At 43.2% G+C, this 27,958-nt stretch overlaps 2 protein-coding genes across 2 annotated transcripts; one reads left to right on the top strand and one right to left on the bottom strand.

The window, feature by feature from the left end:
* Window positions 1-135: 135 nt before the first annotated feature.
* On the bottom strand, window positions 136-27,663 carry acsf2 (acyl-CoA synthetase family member 2). The gene is made up of 16 exons (XM_061027440.1): window positions 27,307-27,663; window positions 24,664-24,859; window positions 23,101-23,229; window positions 22,079-22,132; window positions 21,870-21,988; window positions 21,097-21,259; window positions 19,648-19,743; window positions 18,705-18,856; window positions 15,120-15,211; window positions 14,893-14,966; window positions 4,658-4,765; window positions 3,844-3,995; window positions 3,609-3,750; window positions 3,017-3,127; window positions 2,834-2,902; window positions 136-1,564 (listed from the first exon to the last, which is right to left on the bottom strand). The coding sequence occupies exons 1-16, from the start codon at window positions 27,438-27,440 to the stop codon at window positions 1,502-1,504; spliced, it is 1,854 nt and encodes a 617-aa protein (XP_060883423.1). The 5' UTR covers window positions 27,441-27,663; the 3' UTR covers window positions 136-1,501.
* Window positions 6,671-14,443, top strand: chad (chondroadherin). Its single transcript, XM_061027441.1, has 4 exons — window positions 6,671-7,634; window positions 10,653-10,816; window positions 11,789-11,948; window positions 12,772-14,443. The coding sequence occupies exons 1-3, from the start codon at window positions 6,849-6,851 to the stop codon at window positions 11,928-11,930; spliced, it is 1,092 nt and encodes a 363-aa protein (XP_060883424.1). The 5' UTR covers window positions 6,671-6,848; the 3' UTR covers window positions 11,931-11,948; window positions 12,772-14,443.
* Window positions 27,664-27,958: the final 295 nt, after the last annotated feature.

The raw sequence follows: 27,958 nt of genomic DNA, 5'->3' as shown, positions 1-27,958 counted from the left end.
TTCTCATTTTTCAATCAGCGTGTGTTAAGTGTTTCTCAATGGCATTCCAGGGGCTTAAGAGGCGTGCACCTGCCACCCAGATCAATAAAAAATACCTTCATTCTTCCCGTAAAAAGAGGAACACCCACGCCTGGCTTTAATAACGTGGTACAAAGTTTATTTCAAGTTGATGTAGAAAATCATTTTTTTAAAGCTTTCTGCTGGATTAAAAAAAAGAATAAACGAGGCGTTCAACATGTCTGTGAAGGTTCTCAGTCATCAGGTCATGGTGAATCAAAGCGAGCTTTGAAGATGTTTCACCTCTCCTCTGAAAGGCTCCTTCAGTTCTGAAGACGGACAGAACTGAAGGAGCCTTCGGATCAAGCTGCAAAGAGTCGTTCAAGGACGGCGTGTTTCACTGAGAGCGGCTCGGATGCTTCACAACAAATCTACTTCTGCATTGACTACTGGACGTTTGGTTTCACCTTTTCACAAAGACAGCTGTGAGAGGATGCTGCTGCTGTGACTCAACAAATCCCATTATTTAAACTTTAGTGAAACAGCCACCAAATGATTCCTGATTTGTTGTTGCTGAAGTGTCCCAGTGAAGATGGAACTTTTTAAAACAGAACAAGAATTAAAGGAAGAATGTGCAACATGTTAAATCCAGTCTGTCCTGTGTAAATGTGTCTCTGAGTCATGACTGTCTACAATGAGGGAGAAGCTCGAGTCCCGCTGGCTGTGTTGTTGTCAGAGCTGTGTTTACATGGACGGGACGGCCGGCTCCTCCCCTTGTGTATAAAAGCTGTTTTAGTGAAGAACTAGAGAGAAGAAGAAGAACATACTCACTGATTATTTGGATGTTAGTAAGAGTTTTTAGATCACGCTCATTCTGTGTCAATGTACATGCAATGTGAAGCTACGAGCTAACTAAAGTGTGCTAACATTAGCATGCTAACACAACAATGCAGGACACAGCTGATTGCAGCTCGAGCAAAGGACACTTTTATCCGCTAGTTGTGCTTAATGGAGCTTAATTATGGTGCGTTCTAATTCATAATTCCTTTGTGCAAATGTGAGTGGAGGGGGGTTGGAGGTGTGTCTCTGGAGGAGAGCGGAGGCTTCAGTATGGAGGAGGCGTGGCCTAACAGAAGTTTGTTTTGGTTTCATGCTGGTGCTCAAGGGCGACATCTACTGGATCAAAAAGTTGCACATTCTTCCTTTAAACATCATGATTGAATATGAACAGGAGTGAAAAGTGCATTAGTTGGAGACTCTTTTCAGCATCTTGTCTCTGTGTTCTTATTCTTGAATCGTTAGTGGTCTCTTGTTAATCGTTGGTTTTGGTCTTTTTTTAGAGGGAGGGGTTTGTTGTCTTTCACAGCTGGTTACAGGAGGATGGATAGATGTATCTGGTTCATCCTGAAGCTTCGCACTCGTCTACACCTTAAAGGAGGTTGTCTGTTTTTATGATATTTTACGTGTTTGTTTGGTACATGATCTACATTTCTATACAGTTCTCTCATTTTCCCTTCACCAGTCCGAGCTGCTCCTCAGCCACCTCGCACAGTTTGTTCTTCTGGATCTGAGGAGAGAGAGACAATAACGTTTAGAGGTCAAATATTATCCTCCTGTTCACCCAGTTTAAAAACGTCTCTGACATTTATCGTTTCTCAAATCAGTGAAAAGGAAATGGGGCAGATTTGAGTTGGCAGGTTTTTTTGTCTCAATGTTTCTAACAAACAATCCAACATGTAATTCCCCCTAGAGAAAAATATAAAATGGTTAAAGCAGTGGAAGTTTTATTTCAGAACTACTTTTGAAAAAACTCCACAACGGGGCGCCAATTATTTTTAAAGCATGACCTGAACAATCAAGATAAACCAGATTCACTTCATGTTCACGCTCGGTTGAATTAGTAGTTCAGCTCAAATAAAATTACTTATAAAAATATCCATGAAGTGATTTATCATAGTTCAACAGCAGTCACGTTTAGTCTCACAACTGTTGAGTGTTATTAATCCCTCAAAATAAGGAAAATGTGACCTTTTGTTTTCACCTTAGTGTGGCCACGACTCATGAGCTGTGAATCAAAGATGTTCCCTTCAGAGAATAAATCATAATGAACACTTTCACATCCTTGGACATGAAGTTGCTCTCATCATGATTTCACAACCAGAGTCAGTTCTTGCAGGATTTGTTTAAATCTGATGTTCAGATTTAGGACTCAAGATCAAGAATCTGGTTGGATTGGAGAGCTGTCTCGTAGTCTGAGCAGCTCCAGGGTTTGATATCCTCAACATGAGTACGGTCAAAATATCTGTATGCATCTGACTTTCACTACACTAAGGGACAAGAACAGACTCTTAATGTGACCCTGTGTTGGTGTTCTGTGTCATGAATAACTCTTTCCAAACTGCACAGACTACCCTGCTGAAATAAAAGTGAAATGAACTGAAGGAGTCTTGGACTAAGGATCAGATTTGATCTGATTTGCTGCTTTGGAACGAGTCTCCGCCGCCCTTCTGGGTTCATGTACCAGGACCCGGTGTGCGTGCAGACGAGCTAATAGCTCCCCTCTCCCTCCTGTCTGGGGCATTCAGGTCAGGCCTGTTCAAACACAAGCCCCAAGTCTACAGTAATTCCAAACAGCATCCCACGAGAGAAACACAAGAACCAGAGGGGAGTGCGATGCTCGATGTGTGATTTTAACAGCAGCTGCTGATTACAGGTCGGTTTTTAGTCTGGATGCATGCCATCTTATAAAACAGTTTTCCTATTGTATGTAAACATGTTTTCAAATCATATGAGTGCACATAGCAGTAGAAGAGCTCAGCCAGAGTTCCTAAGTTACCTTTCCAGTGATGGTGAGCGGGTAGGTGGTCACAAACAGAACGTATCGAGGAATCTTGAAGTGAGCGATCTGAAATGAGGAGAGACATACTGAGCTGAATGATTCAAACAAATCCATAAAACTAAATAAAAATCAGGACGTCTAGGTCTGATAGAGTAATAAAGAATAAGGGTTGTGTCTCACCTGTCCCCTGCAGAAAGCTTTGATTTCTTCTGCGGTGCTCTCTTGTCCGTCCACCAGTTTGATGCAGGCGCAGACCTCCTCTCCCATACGCTCGTCCGTAACTCCAACAACCTGAAAAAAAAAAAAAAAAAAAAAACAACATGAAAACAAGCTCGCTAACTTCAATGTGCATACACTTTCAAAGCATTAAATGGCCGAGGGAGCATGCAGATTTGGAGCAGAATAAAAATTAAAAAAAACATGATCATTTTGGTCGTCATGACAACAAATGTAGCTGCACAACTGGAGTGAGACGCCAGGACCTTGTTGTTCTAAAGTAATCCAACAGGACTAAAGTTTTCGAAAAACTCCTTGAAATGGAGATGTGTGCTTCTTCAAAGTGTGGTAAGTTAAAGGAGAAATATGTAACTCTGACACCTCAACTTTCCTCTGGCTTTCCCCTCGGGGACGATTAAGTCAAAGTCAAAGTTGAAGTAGGAGACTTTAACATTTTGATCTTGATTTGAATAGAAGTATAAAGGTGTTTGTTTCCTCCAGATGAATCCCTTCAGTATGCATCAACATGTTTCTGGGATGCTGTTTTCGAGCTCACCTGGGCCTCCTTCACTTTGGGATGCGTGTGCAGGAACTGTTCGATCTCCGCCGGGTAAATGTTCTCGCCCCCTCTGATGATCATGTCCTTAATCCTGCCCTCGATTTTCAGGTAGCTGAACCCGTCCATGCTGCCGATATCTCTGCATGAAAACCCAGGATTTCAGAATAATGAAGCAAAGTGTTTTTTATTTACAGGAGACAAATACAGTGACTATAAAAAAACGTCCACTCACCCGGTTTTGTACCAGCCCTCCGGAGTGATGCACTCTTTTGTTTTGGCTTCATCAGCCCAGTACTTCAACATCACGGAGTATCCTCTGATCATAATCTCCCCCAGCTCTCCCAGAGGAACCGTCTCTCCTGTTGAAGGGTTCACTATTTTAGCCTGTGGAGGAGACAGATTTTTAGTTTTATACATTTTATTTAGCATATTCATTTATTCCTAAACAGGAGACGTACTTAGATCAGTCGCTCAATGCTGGCTTCACACAGAACAATATTTCAAAGCCACAGAAGTCAGAACTCACAAGTTTGACTTCAAGCCTTTGCAAAGAGTTTTAGCACGCTCCCATGACCTCGTCGTCTTGTGTAAGGCGCTATCCGGGCTTTTAGCCTTTTTCTCATCTTCACTTCACGATCAAATCAAACATGTTAAAAATGATCGCAGGTCTTTAGTCTTGTCTTCTGCACATTCTTGTTTTTCAATGTTGGGACCAATGTCAAAAACCAACCAACAGGAGCGACCTCGCCAGCACCAAACAGGAAGCTCTAAACTAGTAAACACAGCGAGGACCGCTCCCTCCCTACATCCTGTCCCTACACTGTTCCACTGTGCACTGAAAAAAACACATTAAGATCATAATTCATGTTCAAACTCTTACTGAATGACCTATCAGCTATAGATAATGGCCATGCGCTTAATAACGACTGATAAGCAGTTAGTATGCTACTAATTAGCATGCTAATGATCAACTAGTTGATGGTGAGTTATGTGACCTTAATTCAAAGTGTCTGGGATTATTTTTATGTCATTTCTTCTGCGTTCACCTCTAAGTGGTCCATGATGTAGCCGCAGGTCTCAGCTTTCCTCTCCAGGCTGTCGTTGGCGGAGCCGCAGAACGCCACAGGGCTGTTCTCCGTGGTTCCATATCCAATCTGTCAAACACACAAACACCACGGCGTGAGGACGGAGACAGATCTCCCTCCTTTACCAACACTTTAAGATAAAAAAAAAAAAAAAACTAACAACATGATTCAAATGACCTTCAGTTACCCTTCATGGTTTTTGCTTAGAGTTCGATCATCTCTTATCTGGTATATTTGTGCAAAAATCTGAATATGTACTCAAACGTTGACAACTGCGTCCAAAAGAACATTAAAAGAAAGTTGAAGGTTTTCAGCGACAAGTTGCAGAAAGTCAGAGAAACCAAACAGTTGTTTATACGATGGTGTCATCAGCATAGAGGATGATACTACAGTCCGTTAGAGAAGACACTAGGCTATTTTTTGGGCTATTTTTTACTTTACTGGATCGGACGGCTGAAGAGAGACTGGACATGTTGGAAGGAGAGATTAGGGGGGATGACATGCAGGCAAAGGGCCGTGGCCGGATTCAAACCCACAGCCGCCGCGATGAGTACTATAGCCTCTGTACTTGGGCTCCTCAAGCTTACATATCTGGAACCAATTTAATTTGACTCATTCCTGGAAAATTATTCAAACCATTATTTGATTATCAAATTAGTTTTTGACCAGGACGCTGGTGGTGCAGTGGTTAGTGTGCGTGCCCCATGTATAGAGGCTATAGTCCTCCAGGCGGGCGGCCCGGGTTCAAATCCAGCCTGTGGCTCCTTCCCCACACGTCATTCCCCTCTCTCTCTCCCTGATTTCCAACTCTATCCACTGTCCTATCTCTCCATTAAAGGCACAAAAAGCCCACTTATTGAGTCAGCTTGAAAATGCCTCACTTCAGTATTTTTGTTTCTGCAGACCGTCCCTTTGTTTTTTTGTTTTTTTATACTTTGTTTTTATTTTTTTCAAAGAGTTGCTTCATTCATATGGTTTCATATTAATTTCATTTCCACAAACATGATCCCCTTCCCTTTGTTTTTAGTTCAAAGTTTGTTTTTGTCTTCCTAACCCTAAATATTCACTGATTTAGATTTTGCATTAATAGACAGAGACTGTACTGTAGAGCTCACAGGTGCAATCAGAGAGGTGAAGGTGAAGGACCGAGGGGAACCTGCTGGGCCCTTTAGAGGAGGGTTACAGTGAGATCTCTCACCTGGGAAATCAGCGAGGGGACGGTATTCCCCATAAAATGTTAGATTTGTTGAGTAAACTCGAGATTCCAGATATCCTGGGTGGATCCATCCGTCTTATCGTGCAGCCACCTGAAGCCAAACCAGCTGATGAGCCAGGCAAAAAAAAAGTACCGCTGTACTTAGTCTGAACTTTCCCTCTTTATATAAAGCAACTTAAAGCTATTCCATCTCCAATCACTCTTAAAACTCAACAGGTTTTCGACCCCTTACCTAACGTGGCAGCCAAATTGAAGAAGGAAAAGAACGCACACAGGAATGTAAAGTGGCATCTCAAACTTTCATTCCTGAGATGATGGAAGTATCTTTTGACAATTGTTCCGACCTGAAACAGCACCTCAGCTTCATGCTTGCAGCCATCTGGAGACTATTATGGGTTATAAAACGGCTGCGCAGGAGTGGCTCCTTTTCCTGCGGCCGCAGACTGAAAACACAATAGAGAAAGAAGTCTGAGGCTGCACATCATGCCACGTTTCTCACACATTTTACCTGGAAGATGAACAGGGTCTAATGATCTGTCTGGACACTTCAATGCAGCAGAAGCTTCTTTCACTCTGCAACAAAAACAAGTGGCCATGTGTCGTCTCTCTGCTCATTCAGGGTTAAATTCTCACAGACACTTGACTTCCTCTTGCAAACCTCTCACTCCAACACCCTGGCAAGCCCTCCTCGTTTTTTTTTTTTCCTCAAGTAAATGTTATAAATAGCGCTGTGTGCTCTGTTGACCGGCCATCCTCTCTCTGCACTGCCCACCTTCGCTCACCTTTTCACTCCTTCGCTCTCTCAACACACACAAATACACTCCAGTTCAAACTTTGTGAGCCTTCTCTGCTCTCTCTCTCTCTGAGGATTTTTCAGCTTCTTCTCCTGAGCAGTCGTCTAAAACAAGTTAACGGGTACATCGGGATATCCTCAGCATGCGTTGTGTGAGCTGGCTGCTGCTGGGGACCTGCCTCCTGGTCCTGGGCCCTGCAGTGCGGGGAGCCCCGAGCCAGTGCCCCACTCTGTGCCACTGCCACGGCGACCTCCAGCACGTCATCTGCGACGGCGTCGGGCTTAAGAAGATCCCGCGGGTGTCGGAGGTGACCCGTTTGATGAACCTGCAGAGGAACAACCTGGGCAGCATCCCCACGGGCGCCTTCACCGAAAGTAAAGGTCTCATCTCTCTGCACATGCAGCACTGTCAGCTGAGAGAGATCGGATCGCAGGCCTTCAAGGGGCTGAAGAAGCTCGTCTACCTCTACCTGTCCAACAACGAGATCAGCAGCGTCAAGCCCGGCGCCTTCGACGACCTCACCGAGCTCACCTACCTCCACCTGGACGGGAATCAGATCAGCGACCTGCCCAAGGGCATCTTCGCCCCCATGATCAACCTCTTCATCCTGCAGCTGAACGACAACAGGCTGCGGGAGCTGCGACCGGGGACTTTCACCGGCGCCAAAGACCTGCGCTGGCTGCACATGAGCGGGAACGAGCTGACGACGCTGCACCCGGGCTCTCTGGACGACGTGGAGAACCTCGCCATACTTCACCTGGACAGGAACAGGATGTCCACGTATCCCCTCGCAGCCATGAGCAAACTGAGAGTGGTGGAGGAGCTCACGCTGGGGAAGAACCCCATGAGGACCGTCCCAGACTACGCCTTCCAGAGCTTTGGACGCTACATGGAGAAGCTGCACCTGGACAACATGGGTCTGGAGAAGGTCAGTCTGTGACTTACTAGACTGAGTTAACCAAGTCTTATAAAGCTGTGGTTTAAATATATGCAAACCATGTAAATGATCACTAATATATACTAAAAAGAAGAGTCCATTATTGCAAGATAAGATAGACTAAGTGCTCTTAATCACGTGTTGGAAAAGCCTCAACATTTTGGAAACCACATGTTTTAAGAGTTAGGGTAACATTCTCCTTCATTTCAATGACCGACAGCATCCAGAAGTACCAAACTTAAAAAATATCTGAATGTATTAGATTAAATAAGTGCATCAGAGAGGTTTGATCCAGTCAAAATTGCATGCAAACTTCTGCACAAAATTGCACAAAAAAACATTGGCAATGTTTATGTTTTTTTTTTGTGCAATTTATACTTTGCATTCAGTGAACTTCTACAAAAACAAACAATTTGTAAGAAAAGGCTTTTGAAGTTATGAGACAACCTAAAGTATAAAGTGGTAGTTTTCATGCTACAATCTAAAGACAATGTTTATTTTTTTCAGTCCATAAAAAAATCTGTTATTTTTGTTCTTTAAAGATTTTTTTTTTTTCTTTAGATTTTTTTTTTTCTTCAGATTTTTTTTTTCTTCAGATTTCTTTTTTTCTTCAGATTTTTTTTTTCTTCAGATTTTTTTTTTTCTTCAGATTTATTTTTGTCTTCAGATTTTTTTTTTCTTCAGATTTTTTTTTTTCTTCAGATTTTTTTTTTTGGTTGGTGGGGTGGCTAGGCTTGGGGGAGCATTAAGTGTGAGTGATTGTGGGTGTGTGTGCTGTGTGTGTGGGTGTCTCTGTGTTTAAATGTTTTGGTATTGTGTTTTGGATTTACCTTTCATTTTGATTTTGTATTACTCATGATTATATTTATGTTTTGTAAGGACCCCCATCGAAAAATGAGATGATGCATCACAAAATTACAAATATTAACAGAAAGGCTTGACTGCAGCATGAGCACAGTTGACCTCAACCCTTGATTTCTATCATCCTCCGGTGGGAAGAAGGATGTTCAGATATCAGACATGAATCTGCTGAGCAGTCAGAGCACTCTTCATCCACAGCCTCAGTGTGCATGCACAGTTTGAGCTCTTTGCTTTACCAAACTACTCTTCAGACATTCCTGGTTGCACATTAGCTTCATATTTGAGGGTTAGTCCAATATTTGAGTGTACCTGTGCCACAGTATGGAAGCATCCCCGGGGGGGGGGGGAACTGTGAAATAACAACCTTCTCACGGCGGGACTGTGTGTGAGCCAGGTGGAAGCTGCAGGCGGCCAGTGCAGCAAACACGGCCCAGAAGATTAAACTTCTTTTCCAGCCAAACGCGGGTATTTTTAGAGTGTTTTTGTTTGCTGGACGACGGCCAAGCATGTCCTCGTCTAATTATTACACAAAGTGTTATTTTCAGCGTGGTGTGTTTTCTACTTTCCCTCGGGGAGGGTCTTGTAAACAGGTCAGGAGGGGTTAGGAGGCAGGTAAACAGAGGCAGGGTGTTCCACAGTGAATGGAGAGGAATATTTTTAGCCCTGCCATCGCCTCCGGTTGAATGGACAACTGGGCCCCTTTGCAAAAGCCTTCCTGGCAGAGGAGTGGCCCCGAAAGAAAGAGCAAAAAAAACACCTCGGCCATGTTGGAAGTCGTCCATCTTCCATTGCTTCAAAAACACCGGCTAGCCTTCAGCTTCTTGTCGCCTTCCACAGTGGAAATTTCCAAACAGCCTCATGTCCTCCAAGACTCGCATAAAAACAGGCTTCCTCTCTCATCCGTCCTCCTCCCGCTGGAGGAGACTAAACTTGACACGACGTAGAGGGGTTCATCTAGCACCTCTCTGAAGCTTTTAGCGCCCTCGCAGATGTGTATGAAAAAACACAGAGCCAGTGACTGTCGGTGTTTGCAGAAGGAAGGATGAGAGGAGGCTTTCATGCCAAAAGATTCCCCTCGCTTTGCATCTGTTTGACAGACACAGGGATGCTGGTGGAGGGACAACACTCCAAGTGTGGAGCATGTTTTTATACACTACAACTATCAAACGTTTCAGGACAATTTCCATTAACTAATCAACGTTTATGACTCCAAATCAGGTTGTCCAATAATGTAATAATACAGTGTCCATTAGACTCAATGTTGTTGCGCTCAAATGCTGCACAAATTTACTGTTTGGTCAAATTGGCTGGATGGTCAAGAGGTTATGTAACACCCCGTGTGCAGAGGCTGTGGCCCTCCATGTGGACGGCCCAGGTTCAGTCCAGTCCAGCCTGTGGTTCCTTTCTTGGTTCCACTTGTCCTGTCAAATAAGGACATGAAAAGCCCAAAAACAAAGCCTAAAAAAAGTACTGCTGTGTCAAATGTTTTCAAATTGGATAAATGCAGAGTATCTGAACCTTTTCCCTGATGTTTCAGCAACTGAGAAGACAAAAGAAAAGTAGAAAAATTGGAGGAATGTTGGCCATAATTAAAAAACGACATGTGAGCAGAAAAGTTAACGTTAGCATTTGACCACTTCCTGGCTAACATAACACTGTTCTAACAAAAAAAAAGGTTTTTGCCCACCTTGATTAGAATTTTGAGAAATGTGTCTTAAAGCTTTAATAGCATCATGTTGTTCTTATCTTTTTCTTAACCTTTTTGTTTGATTATGTTGAGTTTTTTTGAGGATCTTGTGCACTTAAAATATGTTTCAATGTCGGGCGGTTATGTCGCACAGACGCTCATGACTTATGATTCCAGAGGCGGCGAAATCATCATGAATTTTTCAAATCCCTGTTATATGATTTTAAAACCAGAAACACAGTATTGCTATATACTAAGGAGCTTCCCACCCTTAGCGTGATGTCAGAAGAAAATACTTGTAAATATGTTCTCATGTAGAAGTACAATTTTGTGCTCCAAATGTTAGGCTCTTGCACCATACATGCTAGCTTAATGCTAACAGTACAAGTGTCTCCGTCTCTATGAATGTAGCCAAAAAACTAAAATAACTTCTCATACATGGCTGTACTTTATTTTCCCAGTTCTCTGATGGTGCGTTCACGGGCGTCACTGCAGTAAAGTCGCTGCACCTCAACAACAACAAGCTGCGGTATCTCCCCAAAAGCTTCGAGTTTGGCACCATCACAAACCTCACCCTCTCCAACAACCCGTGGAGCTGCACGTGCCAGCTAGCTCCACTGCGAAGGTAAAAAGCGTCATCTTAAAAAACCAAACACTTCACAGCCACATTAGCAGCACTTTATGGCTGTAATGAGGCACGCAATGCTAACAACAGCAAGCTAAGAAAGGTCATGTTTAACAGACTCAAGGTTTGCAGTATTCTTCATGTTCCTTTAGGTTGTTTGCACGCTTTCCAACATCCACTGATGTTTGTCAAAGTCTTTCTATGTGATTTTTCACACTTAAATATAGAAATCAAGTATCTCCTCTGAAAATAACTCTGTGAGTCATGACTGTCTACAATGGGTGTAACACCCGAGTCCCACTGTCTGTGATGTTTTCAGAGTTTTCAGAGTCCTATCTTCACTTTGTTTACATCGCCCGGACGGCCGGCTGACTCCTCCCCTCGTGTATAAAAGTTGTTTAATTGAGGGACTAGAGAAAAGAAGAATAACATACTGTACTCACTGCTTAACTGTGTTTCTAGATCACGCTCATTTCAGGTAAATTTACATGCAGTGTGAAGATACGAGCATTAGCATGCTAACACAACAATGCAGCGCGAGTTGTTTTGGTTTCATGCTGGTGCTCAAGGGCGACATCTGCTGGGTCAAAAAAATCACATATAAAGCCTTTAAGGTTGGTGGGAATTTCATCAGATTTGGTGGTTTGGTTACATTTAAAATGACCACCCTAAACAAGTCCTTAGGGGACATACATCCATACATTTCATTTCCTGCCTTTTCAACCAGAATTGACTCATTATCAAAGGAAAAATTTGTAAAATAAAAAATTTGGACACATGTCCTCTTAGGGCTTCCGTCTGTACCAACAAATGTAGTAACTACAAAACTTCAAAATATATTAAAAAATATCATCCACAGGAGGCTACGATTTTTACTCTTGTTCACCAGCAGCTTTTCCTTTAGCTAATCATGTCCAACTCTGAGGAAACAAAGCACAAACTCTCTGCACATCTTTTGGTCTCTGCCCACAGGTGGATGGACTCTAGCCGTATCCGTCCGGACGCGGCGTGTGCGTCTCCGCCTCAGCAGAGAGGAAAGCAGGTCAGAGACAGCACGGCGTTCAGCGGCTGCAGAATGAAGCTGAAGAGCGCGAGGAAGGGCCTGCGCCATTGAACACAGCAGCTTGTACAGGTGATCTGATGTAATATGAACGGAGCCCTGCGTTAGCTCAGGCTCATCAGCTGATCTGAGAACCGCCCCCCGATGCCAACCAATCATTATCACACTCTGACAACAATTTAAACCATTCTGCCTCTCACTCCTCCTGCATCACATCCACTCTGCTGTAAATTCTCCCTCCACCACCTCCACCTCCTCCAGCTTCAGTCAGCACATTTCATACTCTAGGATGAATTGTTTGCTTGTTATGTTTTCAGTATCAGTACATGCACATTCAGGTTCTGTTCTGCACGTCTCCATGGGGGCCATTAAATGTCTGCACTTTCTGCAAAATCTGTTGCATGCTGCACTGATCCTGCTGAGAGCTATGAGTGCATTAAATGGTTAAATCTATGACGAGGTTTATTCCTGACTGAACTGTTGACACCTGGAGATCAAATGTTTAAGGAACCATTATATTTTAAAGTGTTTTGAAGTGACACCCTCTCTGATGACTACCTTTGTAAAAACCTGGAGGGGGAGTTTTGTTCTTCTTTATGGTTAAAATCACATCCTTCCCCCTGACGGTCTACAGTGAGGGTTTTCAGCCGGGTGTCTTTACAATAAGAACATTTAAAGTGGTTTTGAAAAAAGCTCAACACTTGGCTTTGCGTTCTTTTTTTTCTCCTCTCTTCCAAACCACATAAAACTTCTCGGTCCTTCTCCTCTGTCCCCGTCTGAACTTTTTCCACGTTGGCCCTGGGGTCCAGTACACCGAGTCCAGGTCACACAGGACTCCAATTGGAGGGCAGACTGTTTGATTTGGCGGCTGACTTTTTTGTTTCTGTGCCGACAGGAGACGCCGAGGAGGAGCGACCGGCTGAACATGCAACTAAAGCAATGCTAGCTAACTCTACTTCAAGACTCCCCAGATGATGTCACAAGTATAAACACAGACTATACTCACACTCTCTGTCTGTCGCCGTCACACTCAAACTTATCTAAACCTTTTACAGACTTTGTGTATATCAAAGTTGAAGAGTTTGAAGTGGAAATGTACAAGAATCAAATAACAACCCAAACAAAAGATGCTGTCGAGTCAAACTAATGAATGTTTTTTTTATTTTCACTGATCATAGTGTCCTCTCTGATGTTTTTCCACAAGCATGAAGATATTATAAACTCTAACCAGATATTATCTTATCGAAAAAAAGTTTAAGATTTCAGTAAATATGCTGACTCGCTTTCTTACAGATGAGTTTGAGAACATTTTCATGGATTAGCTCTGATCAACCAGAAAGAAAGAAAGAAAGAGGGGGAAACAGCTACCTGTGCTTCGGTTTTTCTTACTTCTTTGCACGTCTAAAGCTCGTTAAATAAGTGATAGCTTCTTTGTTATAAACAAGACTTACTAAACAGATGACGAAAAGTCATTTCTAGGGGAGGTTACCTGCCGTGCATCACCATTTTAATCTTCTCATCAAGTTTTATTAAAAGTCACATATTATGCAAAATACACTTTATCATTATTTTCTGACACTAATATGTGTCTCTAGTCTGTCTACAAACCCCCCAATGATGAGAAAAGTCCATCCTCTCCGTCTTTAACCTGCTCCACTTTTCAGAAAAAGTGTGCTCAAACCGGCCGTTTGGAGATTTTCCCTTCATGACATCACAAAGGGCAGTAGCCCCTCCCCCAGGTGGGTGACACTCCCACAGCTAGGTGTTTGTTCTGCCCTCTGAGTCTGCCTTCTCACCGTAAACAATAGGACATGGAGCGAGAAAGCACCGAGTACACCCAAACCCTTCCAGATAGGGGGCGTGGTCAGACACAGCTCATTTACATATTTAAAGGTACAGACACAGAAACAGCCTGTTCTGAGCAGGGCTGAAATAGAGGGGTTTATAGACATGATCAAATACAGGATCAGAGTGGATTTAGAACAAGAAACTTCACACACATGTTTTGAGGAGCTCTGAGACTTATTTAAACTTTTAGAAAAGGAGGAGAATATGTCACCTTTTAAAAAAGAACAGTATGTTTTCTGTCCATTTAAACTGCCTTCTTTTTTATACATTTTTTTATAGTGTCTTAAAGATCAATGAATACAAACATTTCTGAATGGAAATTTCCAACATTGCACTCAATCCACGTACGCCCACTAAAAAAAAAGCTTGTTTTTGGAACCCCCCCAAGGCAGAAAAATATATTCTCAATGTAATGGAAAGTCTCCCTGGAGGGAACATCTGTCTGCTGCTGCTAGAAACTAAACTATGTTGATAAAAGTCAATATTTGACCTGATAAACAACGAGCAAAAAGAGGCCAAAGGGCTCCTTAAAGCTGCAGAATAGAGTGATGATTCTTTTAGTGCCCATTGCAAAAAATGAAGAGCTGTCACTCTGGGGGTCGTCAACACTTTTTTGTACCCTTTTTTTTACTTTCTGATGTCAGTTTTAAAAACTACATTTAAAGCAAACACTTAACAATGACCTCAAAAAGACTTGGAAGATGTTGGTAAACTTAATACATGGATCTGGCAAAGCCGTCTTTCATTACAATTTCACCCTCTTTGAATGTATTTCATAAACAGAACATTTGTATTTTCTCAACACTTCACCTCAAACCGGCAGAAAAAAGTGAACTATTTGTCCCACGCCATCTACGCAGGTTTCTGACGTGCTGACTTTACGTTTTATCTTCTGTATATTCAACATCTTTACATTTCCTGGACTTTTGGAGGTGACATCCACTGCTCACATCCAATAAATATTTTACAACATGAAACATGAAGGACTTTTTCTTCTCTTCAAAATGCATACATGGCATGGTTGTGTTTTTGTGTGTATCTGTCGCCCCCTAGTGAGTGAACGCTGAACTGCAGCATCCAATAGTGCACCTTGATTAAAGTTCTTGATTCCTATATAATAAAAAGTGATAATTTAACCACAGTTACAAAAAACTCCAGGTGTACTCACAGTTATCTGCTTGATGCCCACACCGATGATCTTCCTGATAAGTTCTGGAGGACAAGGGGAACCGGCCATGATGCCTGCAGTACAAAAACAGATGCGACAGGTCTGCAGAACATGTAATCAGAAAATGGAAATACTCTCCCACAAGGCAGAATATCATTTAATTAAAACTACAGTATGTGCATGCAGATCCTGTCAGAAAAAAAACAGATTATGAGTCTGTTTCTCACCTGCTTCAATGGAGGACAAATCATATTTAGCAAAGTCCGGCTGGCTCAGCAGATCAACGTACATGGTCGGGGTGCCGTAGATGAAGGTGCACCTGTGAGGGGAACAATAAAAAAAAACATGTTGAGATATTATTGGCAGTAATTGTCTTCAGTAGACGAGAAGATTGATACCTCACTTATGTCCGTTTCCTTTCATTAAAGCTTCTTCTTCTGCTTAGCTGAGCCTAGCTTAGCTTAGCTTAGCTTAGCACGATTTACCACAAAGAAGAAACAAAAACTAATAATAATTTAGTGGCAACCGCACAGTGCATCAAAATGTCAGTCATTTGCACCTTTATTAAATGTGATTCATGTGCTCCAGTTTTCTCTTTTGGCTCCACTGAATGATTTTTTGTACGTCTTTAGTCTGTCTCCGAGAGCATCGACCTCCATTTGTGGAGCGGCTGAAGCGCCAGACTTTCCTTCTGCTGTGCTAGTATTTCAGAAACAACGACAGATGTTGGTGAGGGTGCAAAAGGCAACAAAAATATACCCAACCTAACTCCTCTTAATGTCACGGCTTAATAAGTCCGACTTGGTTTGATTCACAGAGAGACTGAGGCCTTAAAGGACGATTGTGAAAGGATTAAGTTAAATTTTGCCTTGAAACAGGATTTGTAAACATGTTCTCATTCACCCGTGCAAGAAAGCAAATTAAGTGTATTTGAATAAACTGTGAAACTGACTGCAGGTTGAACCCGTTAAAGATGCCTCAGGCTGGGAACTTGAGACACCTTCTGTGATTTCTGTGTCACTGGGATTGAAAAAGCCACAAATAGCAACATTAAATATAGTCCTAAATCTGCATCTGTGTCGCAGTACATATGTTGGAAATTAGATTTTTTTGAGTTTCTAAATAGAGAGGTTGCATGTTTCTAAAGTTCCTGTATGGAAGTAGAAGACAGTGAGGTTTTCGGCCTCCTTGTCTCGCTTTGTTCTCTATGTCTGACCCTAAAATCAATCCATCCACCCATTTTCCTCCGCTTATCCAAGGTCGGGTCGCGGTGGCAGCAAGCACAGAAAGACGACCCAGTCTCTCCTCTCCACAGCAACGTTTTCCAGCTCCTCCTGAGTGATTCTGATTTGTTCCCAGGCTAGACCGGATCTATAATCCACCATGTGAACTCTGAGTCTACCCCCGGGGTCTCCTCCTACTTGAGCTTGCCTGGAAAAACCTCCAAAGGGAGTCATCCATCCTAATCCGATGTCCCAAACCGGCTCTACTCCGAGCTCCCCCCTGAACGTCTGAGCTCCTCACCTTATCCAGATTGGGTGACCCTATAATCAGGTGAGAGGCTAAGAACACGATGTCGTCAAAACAAGAAATACAAACGATAAACTTCACACGGGTCTGTGCAGGAAAAGGCGACAATTTACGGCTTCAATCCAATCCCACCAATAAATACCCCTTACTCGTGTCATCAAAGATGTGGAACGAGTCCATTCAGGTGGTTACTAACAATACAGGCAAATAATCCTTTAAATGGCAGGAGGAGGGAAAATGTCTGTGACTGCCTTATGGGAGAGAGGACTTAAATAATCAACTGTTCAGTCTGTACTTTAAAGTACAATTTAGAAGACAAAACCTGGGGTAACTGTGGACGATGTAAGGACACTGCTCAGCAGTTTAAAGCCTCTAACAGGTCTTAGTTGTTCAACTTTTTGAGCAGGTTGTCGGATCAAAACAATGCCCTGTTCCAAGCTCCCCCCCCTCCCCTCCTGTCTCCACATTTTCCCTCGCCCCTCCCGTCCCGTTTCCTGGACAGAGACAGCAGCAGACGAGTGCTAATAAACAAAACAAAACCTCCTTCTGTCATACTCCTGTGACCTCACTCCTTTTTAATGCAGGTGATGACATGCAGCGGATTCGAACCCACGGCCACTGCAATGGGGACTACAGCCTCTGTACATGGAGCACGCGACTTTACCGCTAGGCTATCCGGCACCCCTCTCTCTCTCTCACTTTTAAAACCTCATCTCAAAACAAATCTTTGTTAAAGTGGCCGACTTGAACCACTGAAATCACCGACACAGAGCATTCATTTCCTCTTCATCTTTGAACAGCGTAACAACACATGATATCTGATCAGGAAGTGTTTCCTCCAATCAGAGGAGCCGACGCTAATGCTCAGCAGACACTGTAAAAATGTACCATGAACTTAACCCTCATTTTACTAAACTCACAAGCTGAGACGCATTCCTCCAGCACTTTGAAAGGTTTGTTATTGAGCTGTCATGCCTTTATTTTGAAAGACAGGAAAGTGGATAGAGTCAGAGATTGGGGGGTTTAATTAGGTTTAATAGTGAATTCTTCCTGAGCACATTTAATCCTGTGTTAAAGAGCGTTTAGAGCTTAACAGCCCTGAGCTTCCACAAAGAAACCAATAACTTTTCTTTCTGTACCACAAACAGGGCTGTCAATGACTTTAAAAAACATTTTAATTAGTTATGGGGAATCAATTAATTGCATATACTTGCATAAACTGGTTTCTAGTTGGTTATATCTCGCTTCCACAATATAACTTTATATCGATTTTTGGGCTTTTTGTGGAGAGAGAGAGAGAGAGAAAGAGAGCGAGAGAGAGAAAGAGAGCGAGAGAGACAGAGAGAGAGAGAGACAGAGAGAGAGAGAGAGAAAGAGAGAAAGAGAGAGAGAGAGAGAGAAAGAGAGACAGAGAGAAAGAGAGAGAGAGAGAGAAAGAGAGAGAGAGAGAGAGACAGAGAGAGAGAGAGACAGAGAGAGAGAGAAAGAGAGAAAGAGGGAGACATAGAGAGAGAGAGTGAGAGAGACAGAGAGAGAGACAGAGAGAAAGAGAGGGAGAGAGAAAGAGAGAGAGAGAGACAGAGAGAGAGACAGAGAGAAAGAGAGGGAGAGAGAGAGACAGAGAGAGAGAGAGAGAGAAAGAGAGAAAGAGAGAAAGAGAGAGAGAGAGAGAAAGAGAGGGAGAGAGAGAGACAGAGAGAGAGAGAGAAAGAGAGAAAGAGAGAGAGACAGAGAGAGAGAGAGAAAGAGAGAAAGAGAGAGAGACAGAGAGAGAGAGAGAGAGAGAGACAGAGAGAGAGAGAGAGAGAGAAAGAGAGAAAGAGAGAGAGAAAGAGAGAAAGAGAGAGAGAGAGAGAGAGAGAGAGAGAGGGAGAGAGAGAGAGAGAGAGAGAGACAGAGAGAGAGAGAAAGAGAGAAAGAGAGAAAGAGAGAAAGAGAGAGAGAAAGAGAGAAAGAGAGAGAGAGAGGCTTCTTGTCAATGATGTAATGAACCAATCAAAAAGAGCGTACTCTACTCTTACAAGCTTTTGAAAGATTGCACATGAATAGAAGTGTTCAAAGTTTGGAGATGTTTCAGGATGTCTCTGTATGTTTTTGGTGAAGGCCTGAGAGGAGAGATGGAGGGCAGACTCATATTAATCAGTGTCTGATGGGGTTGATCTCTCGGGTGGATAAAATAATAAAAATCAGAAGCCCATGTTTTGTCACGTGTTTTCATGAAGCTACTCAGCGTGAGGTTCGTTAAGTTAGAGACAAAGATTTTGGACTATTTCCAACGTTACCGTTCACTCTCTATAGCTGCCAGGTTCGCCTTCCCATCGTAGCCGGCAGAGGGGAACACCAGGGAGATGCCGTGCACGGCCATACACAACCCTCCACCCACCGAGCCGAAGCAGTGATACAAGGGCACGGGCAGACAGATACGAGTGAGAGGCTGTGGGACAGAAACCAGGAAACAAAGGGTCACAGAGTGCAGACTGCAACGGAGGGATAAGTTACAGGAAGAAAGCTGACACGACAAAAAACAATATCGCTGACTCTTTTCTATTTCACAGTTTGAGGCAACCCCCCTGGTTCAACTCAGGAACAGATCCAGCCCTCTATTGTTTTAAAAGAGTCATCTACAAACATCTACCCGACTGTGAGTCTGCAAAAGTGTCGAGACTAAAGTGTAAATGTGCAGGAACAGTTCTCAATACGTGTTTCTGTTGGAACTGTTGGAACCCTCCTCCCCTTTATGATTCCACACCGCAGGAACTATTTTAGTTCCACATATAAAGACTTTAAGGTTCAGCCAGCACCATGGTGATGTGTTGTTCTGGGGGATAGTCCCTCTTCAAAAAAGTCCTCAGAACTGTTTCTTAAAAAACCTCATACATGTAGTTTGATTTGTCTGACTCCTTTGCGCGCTGTAGTTTTAGGTAGAGAGAAATAGTATTCGTTGGGGAACTATTTTCAGCGGCGGATTAACTTAACGGATTAATCATTTTCTTCTCTAGTGAGTTTTTGTACAACAATGGCGCTCTTAAGCAAAGAGGAATACCATACAGCAGATACAGCAGGCTGATGATGGTCGATCAACCGCTCGTTGGTTTCAGTCACGCTCGCTCTATAACTCCTCAGCTCAGTATATGAAGAAGTGTGTGTCCATGAAACACTCCCAGTATTTAAACAGAAGGGTTATTCTCAACATGTGAGTGAAGCGCCCTCGTGGTTCAGACTCACCCTCCAGTCGTATCCCATTCTGTGGCCCGTGTAGAAGGCGTTGTTGATGATGTTGTGATGAGACAAAGTGGCGCCCTTTGGAGCTCCGGTTGTGCCCTGATAACACAGATTAGAAAACCATTAACCCCTGTACTGAGAGATCCATAACACGGCTTTGTGGTGATGTCATACTTTACATACTATTTGATGATGATTCCAACAGACGGTGATTTTATAAACAGATGTAAACGCAGCTAAAAACGTTTGCAGTCAGAGTACTTGTGATGAAGAAATCACAACTTCACTTCTTATTAGAAAAAAGTTTCTGTACATTTTAAGAAGAATGAAAATATATTGAGAGAGTTTAGTCCAGACTTAGTGATATATTTGAATTAGGACTGACATGAAGATTTATTTTTTAACATTTATTTTTGGGACTTTTATGCCTTAATCTAAAGATTGGACAGAGTCAGAAATCTGGGAGAGAGAAAGAGAGAGACAGAGAGAGAGAGAGAAAGAGGAGAGAAAGAGGAGAGGGAGAGAAAGGAGAGGGAGAGGGAGAGAGAGAGACAGAGAGAGACAGAAAGGAGAGAGAGAGAGGGAGAGAAAGAGGAGACAGAGAGAGAGAGAGAGAGAGAAAGGAGAGAGAGAGGGAGAGAGAGAGACAGAGAGAGACAGAAAGGAGAGAGAGAGAGGGAGAGAAAGAGGAGACAGAGAGAGAGAGAGAGAGAGAAAGGAGAGAGAGAGAGACAGAGAGAGAGAGGGAGAGAAAGAGGAGACAGAGAGAGAGAGAGAGAGAGAGAAAGAGAGAGAGAGAGAGAAAGGAGAGAGAGAGAGACAGAGAGAGAGAAAGGAGAGAGAGAGAGGGAGAGAAAGAGGAGAAAAAGAGGAGACAGAGAGAGAGAGAGAGAGAGAGAGAAAGAGAAAGTGCGAGAGAGGGAGAGAAAGAGGAGAGAAAGAGGAGACACAGAGAGAGAGAGAGAGAGAGAAAGAGAAAGAGAGAGACGACCCGACATGCAGGAAAGGAGCCACAGGTCGGATTTGAACCTGGGCCGTCTTTTGGAGGACTTTAGCCTCTGTACACGGGCTGCACATACTAACCACTAGGCTACCGGCACCTCATTTCAGGTTGGGATCTAACCCGGGCTACATGCTCTCAGGAACTCCGTACCTCGGGTGCATGCACTAACCGCCAGCCGACTTGTGCTGCTAAGATTATTATGAAAAAGTGTGCAGGCGTTTATTTCCCTACTGAGGACGGACATGTTGCCTGTTCAGTAAAATTCAGGTCAGGAGCTGTGACCCAGTTTACAGAGCAACAAAAAAAACCCAGGAAATCCCCCCGTAAAGGAGGAAAAACTTCCACTTCCTCATCAGTGCAGATAAGAGCTCATATTTCAGCTCGCTCTGACCTCAGCAGAGTTCTTTGAGATTATTTCAGGTCAGCAGGATGAAATGTGAAACAGTTACCGAGGTGAACTGGATGTTGATGGGGTCGTCGAAGGAGATCTTCTTCTGCAGATCGTGGAGCTGCTGAACGAACTGGCTGCTTCCCGCCTGCATCACGTCCTCGAAATGATGCATTCCTGGCTGTCGGCTGTCCAAGACAATCACAGTGCGGAGCTCTGGGAGTCTGAGGGGGGGAAGGGGGGGGGGGGGGGGGGGGGGGGGGGGCAGAGCACAGAGTTCAGTGGTTACAGTCTGCAGCTTTCACTCTCCCTGTTAGAAAAGAAGTTTAATTTTCTCATAAGCCGTTTTCATATCTGCACTCCTGAAAATATCTAGATCATTTCAGGAGGACTGAAGATCCTCCTGCCTGTTCACACATGCACCTCACAGATTTCTAATGTCTGTGCAGAAACTGGAACAGCGGGTTAAGTTTGATGTGTTTAAACTCGCTATTGTTGTTTCAAAAGCTTGGAGAAGAAGACAGGATATTCTGTTTCATTAGTTTGACTTCTTGCTTTCTCTTTTTGTTTCTTGAGAATGAATATAGCTCACCTCGTGCACTCTGATCCGGGAACGTTTTTTAATTCATGGTGTCATGTAAAGGGGAATGCTGCGGGCTGGGCATATGGATGTATGTATGACACAATAATAAAATAAAAAACCTAAAAAAACTAAAAACTGTCTTCTACAAAGTGAAACATTTCTTGCAGTAGACATGTTCACGCTTGTTTTGCAGTGCTTCATTACATAGACGTACTAAATACCGTGACAGTGACGGGACCCGGCTACCGTACCTGGGACTCCTGATGTCTCCTGGCGTGGCCGTCTCGATCTCTGGACAAATCTTTCTCAGCATGTCGCAGTACTTCTGAGTCCTAAACTGAGCGGGACACACCACGGCCTTACAGCCGGCCTGAGGGAGGGACGAGCAGCAGAGGGGGTTAAACGTTTTAAGATTCAGTCAGTCTGTGTAACAACAGGGATATGAGGAAATGTCACCCACCTTCCTCAACGTATACTCCACCTCCTGCTGCTGGTACGCCGGGTTCACAGACACCTGTTGGTGAAAATAAGATTGATCGATTTTGAAATTTGACAAGAGGCGGAGTTAAGCCAACGTAAATAAAGAAGGAAAATCCAATGAGTCTAATTTAACGGTAAATGGTTTTGAGCTTGTCGGGAGCAACTTGGGGTTAAGGGTCTTGCCCAAGGACGCATCGGGCATGTGGCGGCAGGAGCTGGGGATCGAACCCTCGACTTTCCAGTTAGGAGACGACCGACTCTCTCTCTCTGCCCAGTTGAGCCACAGCCTTATAGAGGTGGCCTCATCTAACATAGAAGTTATTTGTCATGTGCTGAAGTGTCTCTTTATGTCCTCTAGGTACAGCTGTTTGCAAAGCACTTTTTTTTGTGAAAGTAGTTTTTATTTCTTGCTGGTACTTTCACCACAGAAGAAGAAGGGTTGGCAACACGACCTTCATGGTTCATATCGTTCACGTCTCCTTGACTTCATAAAAAACGTTGAAAAAAAAACATTTCAATATTTTTATACCTGTACGGAGATATTGTCATATCTGTCATTTTCATTTAAATATGTTTACGCAGCCTAGGAAAAAAAAATGCCTTTTTTTTCTAGCAACTAGCAAGAGGTTTGTTTTTAATGTTTAAGGTGCGACCTTTCACAGACGCTGTGTTCAAGAAGTTAAGAAAGACGCTTAGCATTCATCATCACACTCATTCTGTGTCAATTTATGTGCAACGTGAAGCTACGAGCTAACTAAAGAGCGCTAACATTAGCATGCTAACACAACATGCAGGCCACAGGCGATTGCAGCTCGAGCCAAACTCCTTCTTGTGAACATGAGAGGAGAGGGGCTGGAGGTGTGTCGCTGTAGGAGAGCGGAAGCTTCACTAAACAGCAGTTTGTTTTGGTTTCATGTTTGAGCTCAAGGGGGCGACACCTACTGGATCAAAAAAGTTGCACATTCTTCCTTTAATGGTAAAGTCTCGCCTCGCCCGACTCACCATTATAATACCCGCTTTAGCTGTGGCAAACTGGAACAGGATCCACTCGTAAGTGTTTGGCCCCCACATACCGAGGCGGTCTCCTTTAGTCAAGCCCAGCGCCAGCAGCCCGGCTGCAGCTTGGTCCACCTGTAGAGACAGTAAAGGAAAGACAGACGGGTCAAACAGGTCTGTGTTGACTGTACATGAAGATCTATTTCTGACCTTCAGAACACACACAGTCTGCACCGCCTGAGGCTGCTGAACTAATCCATTCACTGTCATATAATACGACCTTAAAATAAAACAGAAACTTCTGGAGAATTAAAACAGAAAGAAAGCATCAAACCATTCAGGAATAACTTAAAAAGGAGAGATTATTTTAAACAAATAACTTTAAAGACTAAAGAATAAATGTGCAACTAAGAAAAAAAAGCAAACACTTCATTTTCATTTTAATAAATAATATAAAACATGTAAGAGACCTCAGGTGACCTTCTCGTGTTGAAGATGTTTGACAGATACGATCTGAACTTTGTGCTCTGTTGAAGCTCTGTCCCTTCCTGTTAAGTGTCTCGACGTGTCATCAAGTTAACTGGGTCAGAGTGAACGGGACTGAACGTGCAGGTGACTCCAGTCTAACATGTCATAACTGTTATCGCTGACGGGGTCGGTTTGTCCTGCTGCGGCACAAATAATGAAAAAAGCATCGCAGTGGAAAACATCTATCAAAGCTCCAGTGACCTTTCATTACAGCAATGTCAATATTTGCACGGACTGATGATTAGTCGGCAATAAAACAGAGAGGGGGGGGGCTGAATTTAGATACCAAAGAGAGGTGAAAGGTCATATACGACTACCATTTTATTATTATCATCAGCTACACGCCTTATTGTGAAAAACTCTTATCCTTCATCAAATCAAAACTGATGAGTCATCGAAGAATTCAACCCCCGTACAGTGTGTGCTGATCGAGCTAATCAGACCTTTTTTTCGTTCTTGGAACCAGGCATGTTGTAAAAACTGACTCTTTTGAATGGGGTGTGTATGTGACTTTTGATGCTTCTGCAGCCGGCCTCTAGTGGACACTCAATGAACTGCAGGCTTCTTTTTTCAATACTGGAGGTTTGCCGTTTTGGGTTAATCTAATTATTAACGTTTGTATTTAAGTCAGGCCCTCAATGTCGGTTAAATGTTGTGTCTAAGCTTCTGGCCACTAGGTGGTGCTGCAGCCCCGGCTAATGTCTAACTGCTGTACAGCTCTACTACCTGGATGTAAACCAGCAATGTGGACAGATGTTATCTCATAGCGTGGAGAGGTTTTTGAAGTGTTTTGATCTGGAAAATGGGTATAAAGTTGGAAGTAGAAAGACTGGTCTGGAACGATGTGTAGGCATGTGGACGCTAATCTGCGAGGAGGACTGAAGGCTGGCGGTTGCTAGCAATGCTAATGCTAACATCATCCACACATAGTGACCTTTTCAAATTTTTCTGAACTTCAGACTCGTCGACAGGCCCGACGTCACACTGAATGAGCATGTTTTGTTAAGCAGTGTACATTGAAGGATAAAGAAGAAGACTCACGTCCTGCTGAAACTGAGCGAAGGTCTTGCGGACTCCGTCCTGCAGGAAGGCCATGGCCTCCCTGTCGGGCACTCGCTCCACGGTCCTCTGCAGCGCCTCTGCTACCGTGTAGTGGAGGAGAGGCGAGGAAGAGGTGCCGTGGACGTAGCTGGTAGTGAGGGTGGGGATGTTGGGCAGAGAGTCCACATGGATGCCCCTGCAGAGAGTCAGAAGGTGCATTAGAGAGTACTGTAGGTTGGATTGTTAAACTCTGGGGCGCTCGACCTGGCGCCCTGCTGTACTCCTCAGTCCGGCCCATGTTGACTGTAAAACTCCACATATGTTTCTCAGGTCTCCTCACCTTCCTCTCACCATCCATACTATCAGATTTCCATCTTACAGAGTCACTAGATTTGTCTTTTTTTTTTTCAAATTAAAGAGGAAAGTTTGTGCACACACAAAAAATAAGAAGAGCCTCAAACGCTGGAAGAACATGTTCCAGCGTTTGAGGCTCTTATTATAAAAAATAAGATAATTATAAAAAATCAGAAGAGCCTCAAATGCTGTATCAACCAGTTCTTGTCTCTTGGAAATATGCGTCATGCTTTTTTTTAATGGACCGGTTGAAAGTGTAACGTGACCTGATAGTTAAACTGGTTGAACAGAGATGATAAAGGGTTCGCCTCACCTTTCACACAGAGAATTACAACAATCTTGATAACCCGGTTTCCAAGGTCCATTAGAGACCCTGATAAGGATTTTAGATACAACACATAACCTTTCAAACTGTTTGTCAGCCACACCTGTAAAAGCTTGAGACATGAGATTGTTGACACCTGAAAACCACAGCAAAACAAACACAAACAGATTATTCAGCACACACAGAGCAAGAGAGAGAGATCACTGCAAACTGACTGTGAGAAGATATTCACAGATTATTTTAAAGGTTTATTTTTGGTCTTTTTATTCTTTATATTAGAGATAGAGTCAGAGTCAGAAATCAAGGCGAGAGAGAGAGAGAGAGAGTGGGGAATGACATTGGCCGTCCCTCTGCACCTTTAAGAAAAAGCTAAAGACCCAGCTCTTTCATGAATACCTACTAACGTAATGATGATGGTCTCCATATTATTGATGATGACGATCCTTGCTTGTGTTGTTCTTACTCTCTGATGTACGTCGCTTTGGATAAAAGAGTCTGCTAAGTGAATTGTAGAATTGTAGACTACAGCCTACTTCATGGTGCACATAAATTAACCACTAAGCTACCAGTGCCCCCCATGGTTACTGAATTTGACATAAAGTGTGTTGGGTTTTTAATTGCATCCCCCTCCTTTAGTTTACGACCTTTGTAACATGAATTTACAATAAAAAAAAAAACTAGGATTAGGAGAATATCAGGAGCCGCCCTCCAGATGTGAAAACAGAAACAGAGCTGAAAAGTTTCAAACTGGTAGCCCCCTGAATGTAAAGCTGTAGATGTCTCGGTCTTTGTCATGGAGATCTGTGTGTTTCTATGTCAAAGTTGAAATACAGCGAGAAACTTGAAGAAACCAGCAGCTCCTCCCACACATGCTCAGAGGGGCCCCTCAGGGTCAGGGAAGCTGATGTGACCTACTTTACCTTTCTTCTTACAGTCCCTCAATGAGTACATATTATATAACTGGAGCTTCCCCGGGGTGTCATTTTTCTGAAGAGCTTGTTACATGTATTTCCTGCATTTTTACAAAAAATTCTTGAACAGCTGTCGTTTCCCAAAATTTTGCAGACGGAGGAGGGAACGCTACAAATCACCGACCGCTGCTCAAAAATGTATCATCGCCATCTCCAGTATAAATACGCTCAGTTTCAGTCGCCCTGATTTCCCGAACACAAACAAGCAGAGAATGTTGCGGAAACCGAAAGTTTGCAATATACTTTTTTAATTTTTTTAAATGGAGAAAAAAATCCGAGTCGAGGTCGGTGGGGAATCATGGGAGTTCTCTCTGCTACCCCAGCCCCCGATGAAAGAGTATAATTTAGCAAATACAGCAACGGTATACGGCAACTTTCACGAGCAATTCCCGCTTCTTTTGTGCAGCGGTGTCTGATAGAACAACCAGTGTTTCCACGGCAACGGTAAACATTACACGTCCTGTTAAAACTATAAAATTACAGATTTCTCTGGCTTTGATAACTGAAAATATTTGAGGTAATTTAATTAATAAACAAAATAAAATACATAAAATATAGGTTTAGTCCATTTGTTCTAAATTTAAATATTTTAATGTAAACATTGTAATAAAATTCTAAATACAAAAAAAGTTTTAATTGAGAGGGGCACCAGGGGACCCGGGCACCCTGCCTTAATCCTCAGTCCGGCCCTGTTGTCTGCAAAACACCCCATATGTATTTCCGAGGTCTCCTCCCCCTTCCTTTCACCGTCCATACTATCAGTTTTCTATACAATATAGTTACTAGATTTCCCTTTTTTTTCAAACTAAATAGGACAATAGGTGCACACTAAATCAATCAGAAAACGAGCAGAGATCGTGCAAAACGGAAAACGCAAAATAGATCATTATCTTCTAACTAAAAAAAAAAAAAACTACTACAAAGCCATGACGAGGTTTTTTCTTTACAGTGATTCCGACCAGTGCAGTAAAACTGTATATGTGTGTAACTGACCGGCTCGCTGCAGGTAACCCTGTCCGACGAGTCCATGCTCTGTGCAGACCTTGCAGAGCTCCAGGAGCGGCACACTGGCTCCTCAGAGTCCGGGAGCAGAACGCGATCTTGGGGATCATCGTTTGCAGCTGCATCTCACCTCGCCCCTCCGCACTGACGCTGGTTGTTTCCTGGAGAACTTCTTTATGAGCTGCTGCAGGAAAGACTCAAGACTGACCTTTAACACAAAACTGCTCCTTTAAACGTGACCTGCAACTGTTGAGTATTAGCAGCGTCTTCCTCGGACCCTGATCAGTCACCACTTGACTGCTGCACACACACAATGCAGCCCACCGTGGGAGTCCTGCAGACCAGTCCTGGTGGTGGCGATTTGCACTGCAAGGAGAACAGCATGCAACCAACACTGAAACTGAAGAGACAGCGTGATTCTGTAATTACCCTCAATAAACTATGAAGAATCTCCTCCAGGCAAGTTCTTAAGACCTTACATAAAAACAGGCTTCACTTTCTTATCTAATGCTTCTGAACGAGCTCAAAGAAGTATTTCATCCTCCAGTTTTAGTACAAATAATCTGATATCCTTCCACTCCATCAAACAGTCCTAAAACACATAATTAGAGAAACATATTCAAACATTTTTCAGGAGTTAAGT

Source organism: Labrus mixtus, chromosome 21 (genome assembly GCF_963584025.1).
Source record: "Labrus mixtus chromosome 21, fLabMix1.1, whole genome shotgun sequence".
Classification (NCBI taxonomy): Eukaryota; Metazoa; Chordata; class Actinopteri; order Labriformes; family Labridae; genus Labrus; species Labrus mixtus.
The sequence above is the reverse complement of the archived record's forward strand: the minus strand, read 5'-3'. Positions and strand labels throughout refer to the sequence as shown.

Excerpts from the sequence above, each read along its gene's own strand:
- chad (XM_061027441.1), top strand. The coding sequence starts at position 6,849 with ATGCGTTGTGTGAGCTGGCTGCTGCTGGGGACCTGCCTCCTGGTCCTG. Across the intron at positions 7,635-10,652 it reads ACAACATGGGTCTGGAGAAG|TTCTCTGATGGTGCGTTCAC; the intron begins GTCAGTCTGTGA and ends TTATTTTCCCAG. Across the intron at positions 10,817-11,788 it reads CAGCTAGCTCCACTGCGAAG|GTGGATGGACTCTAGCCGTA; the intron begins GTAAAAAGCGTC and ends CTCTGCCCACAG.
- acsf2 (XM_061027440.1), bottom strand. The coding sequence starts at position 27,440 with ATGCAGCTGCAAACGATGATCCCCAAGATCGCGTTCTGCTCCCGGACT. Across the intron at positions 3,996-4,657 it reads ACATCATGGACCACTTAGAG|GCTAAAATAGTGAACCCTTC; the intron begins GTGAACGCAGAA and ends TCTCCTCCACAG. Across the intron at positions 1,565-2,833 it reads CGCTCACCATCACTGGAAAG|ATCCAGAAGAACAAACTGTG; the intron begins GTAACTTAGGAA and ends CTCTCTCCTCAG.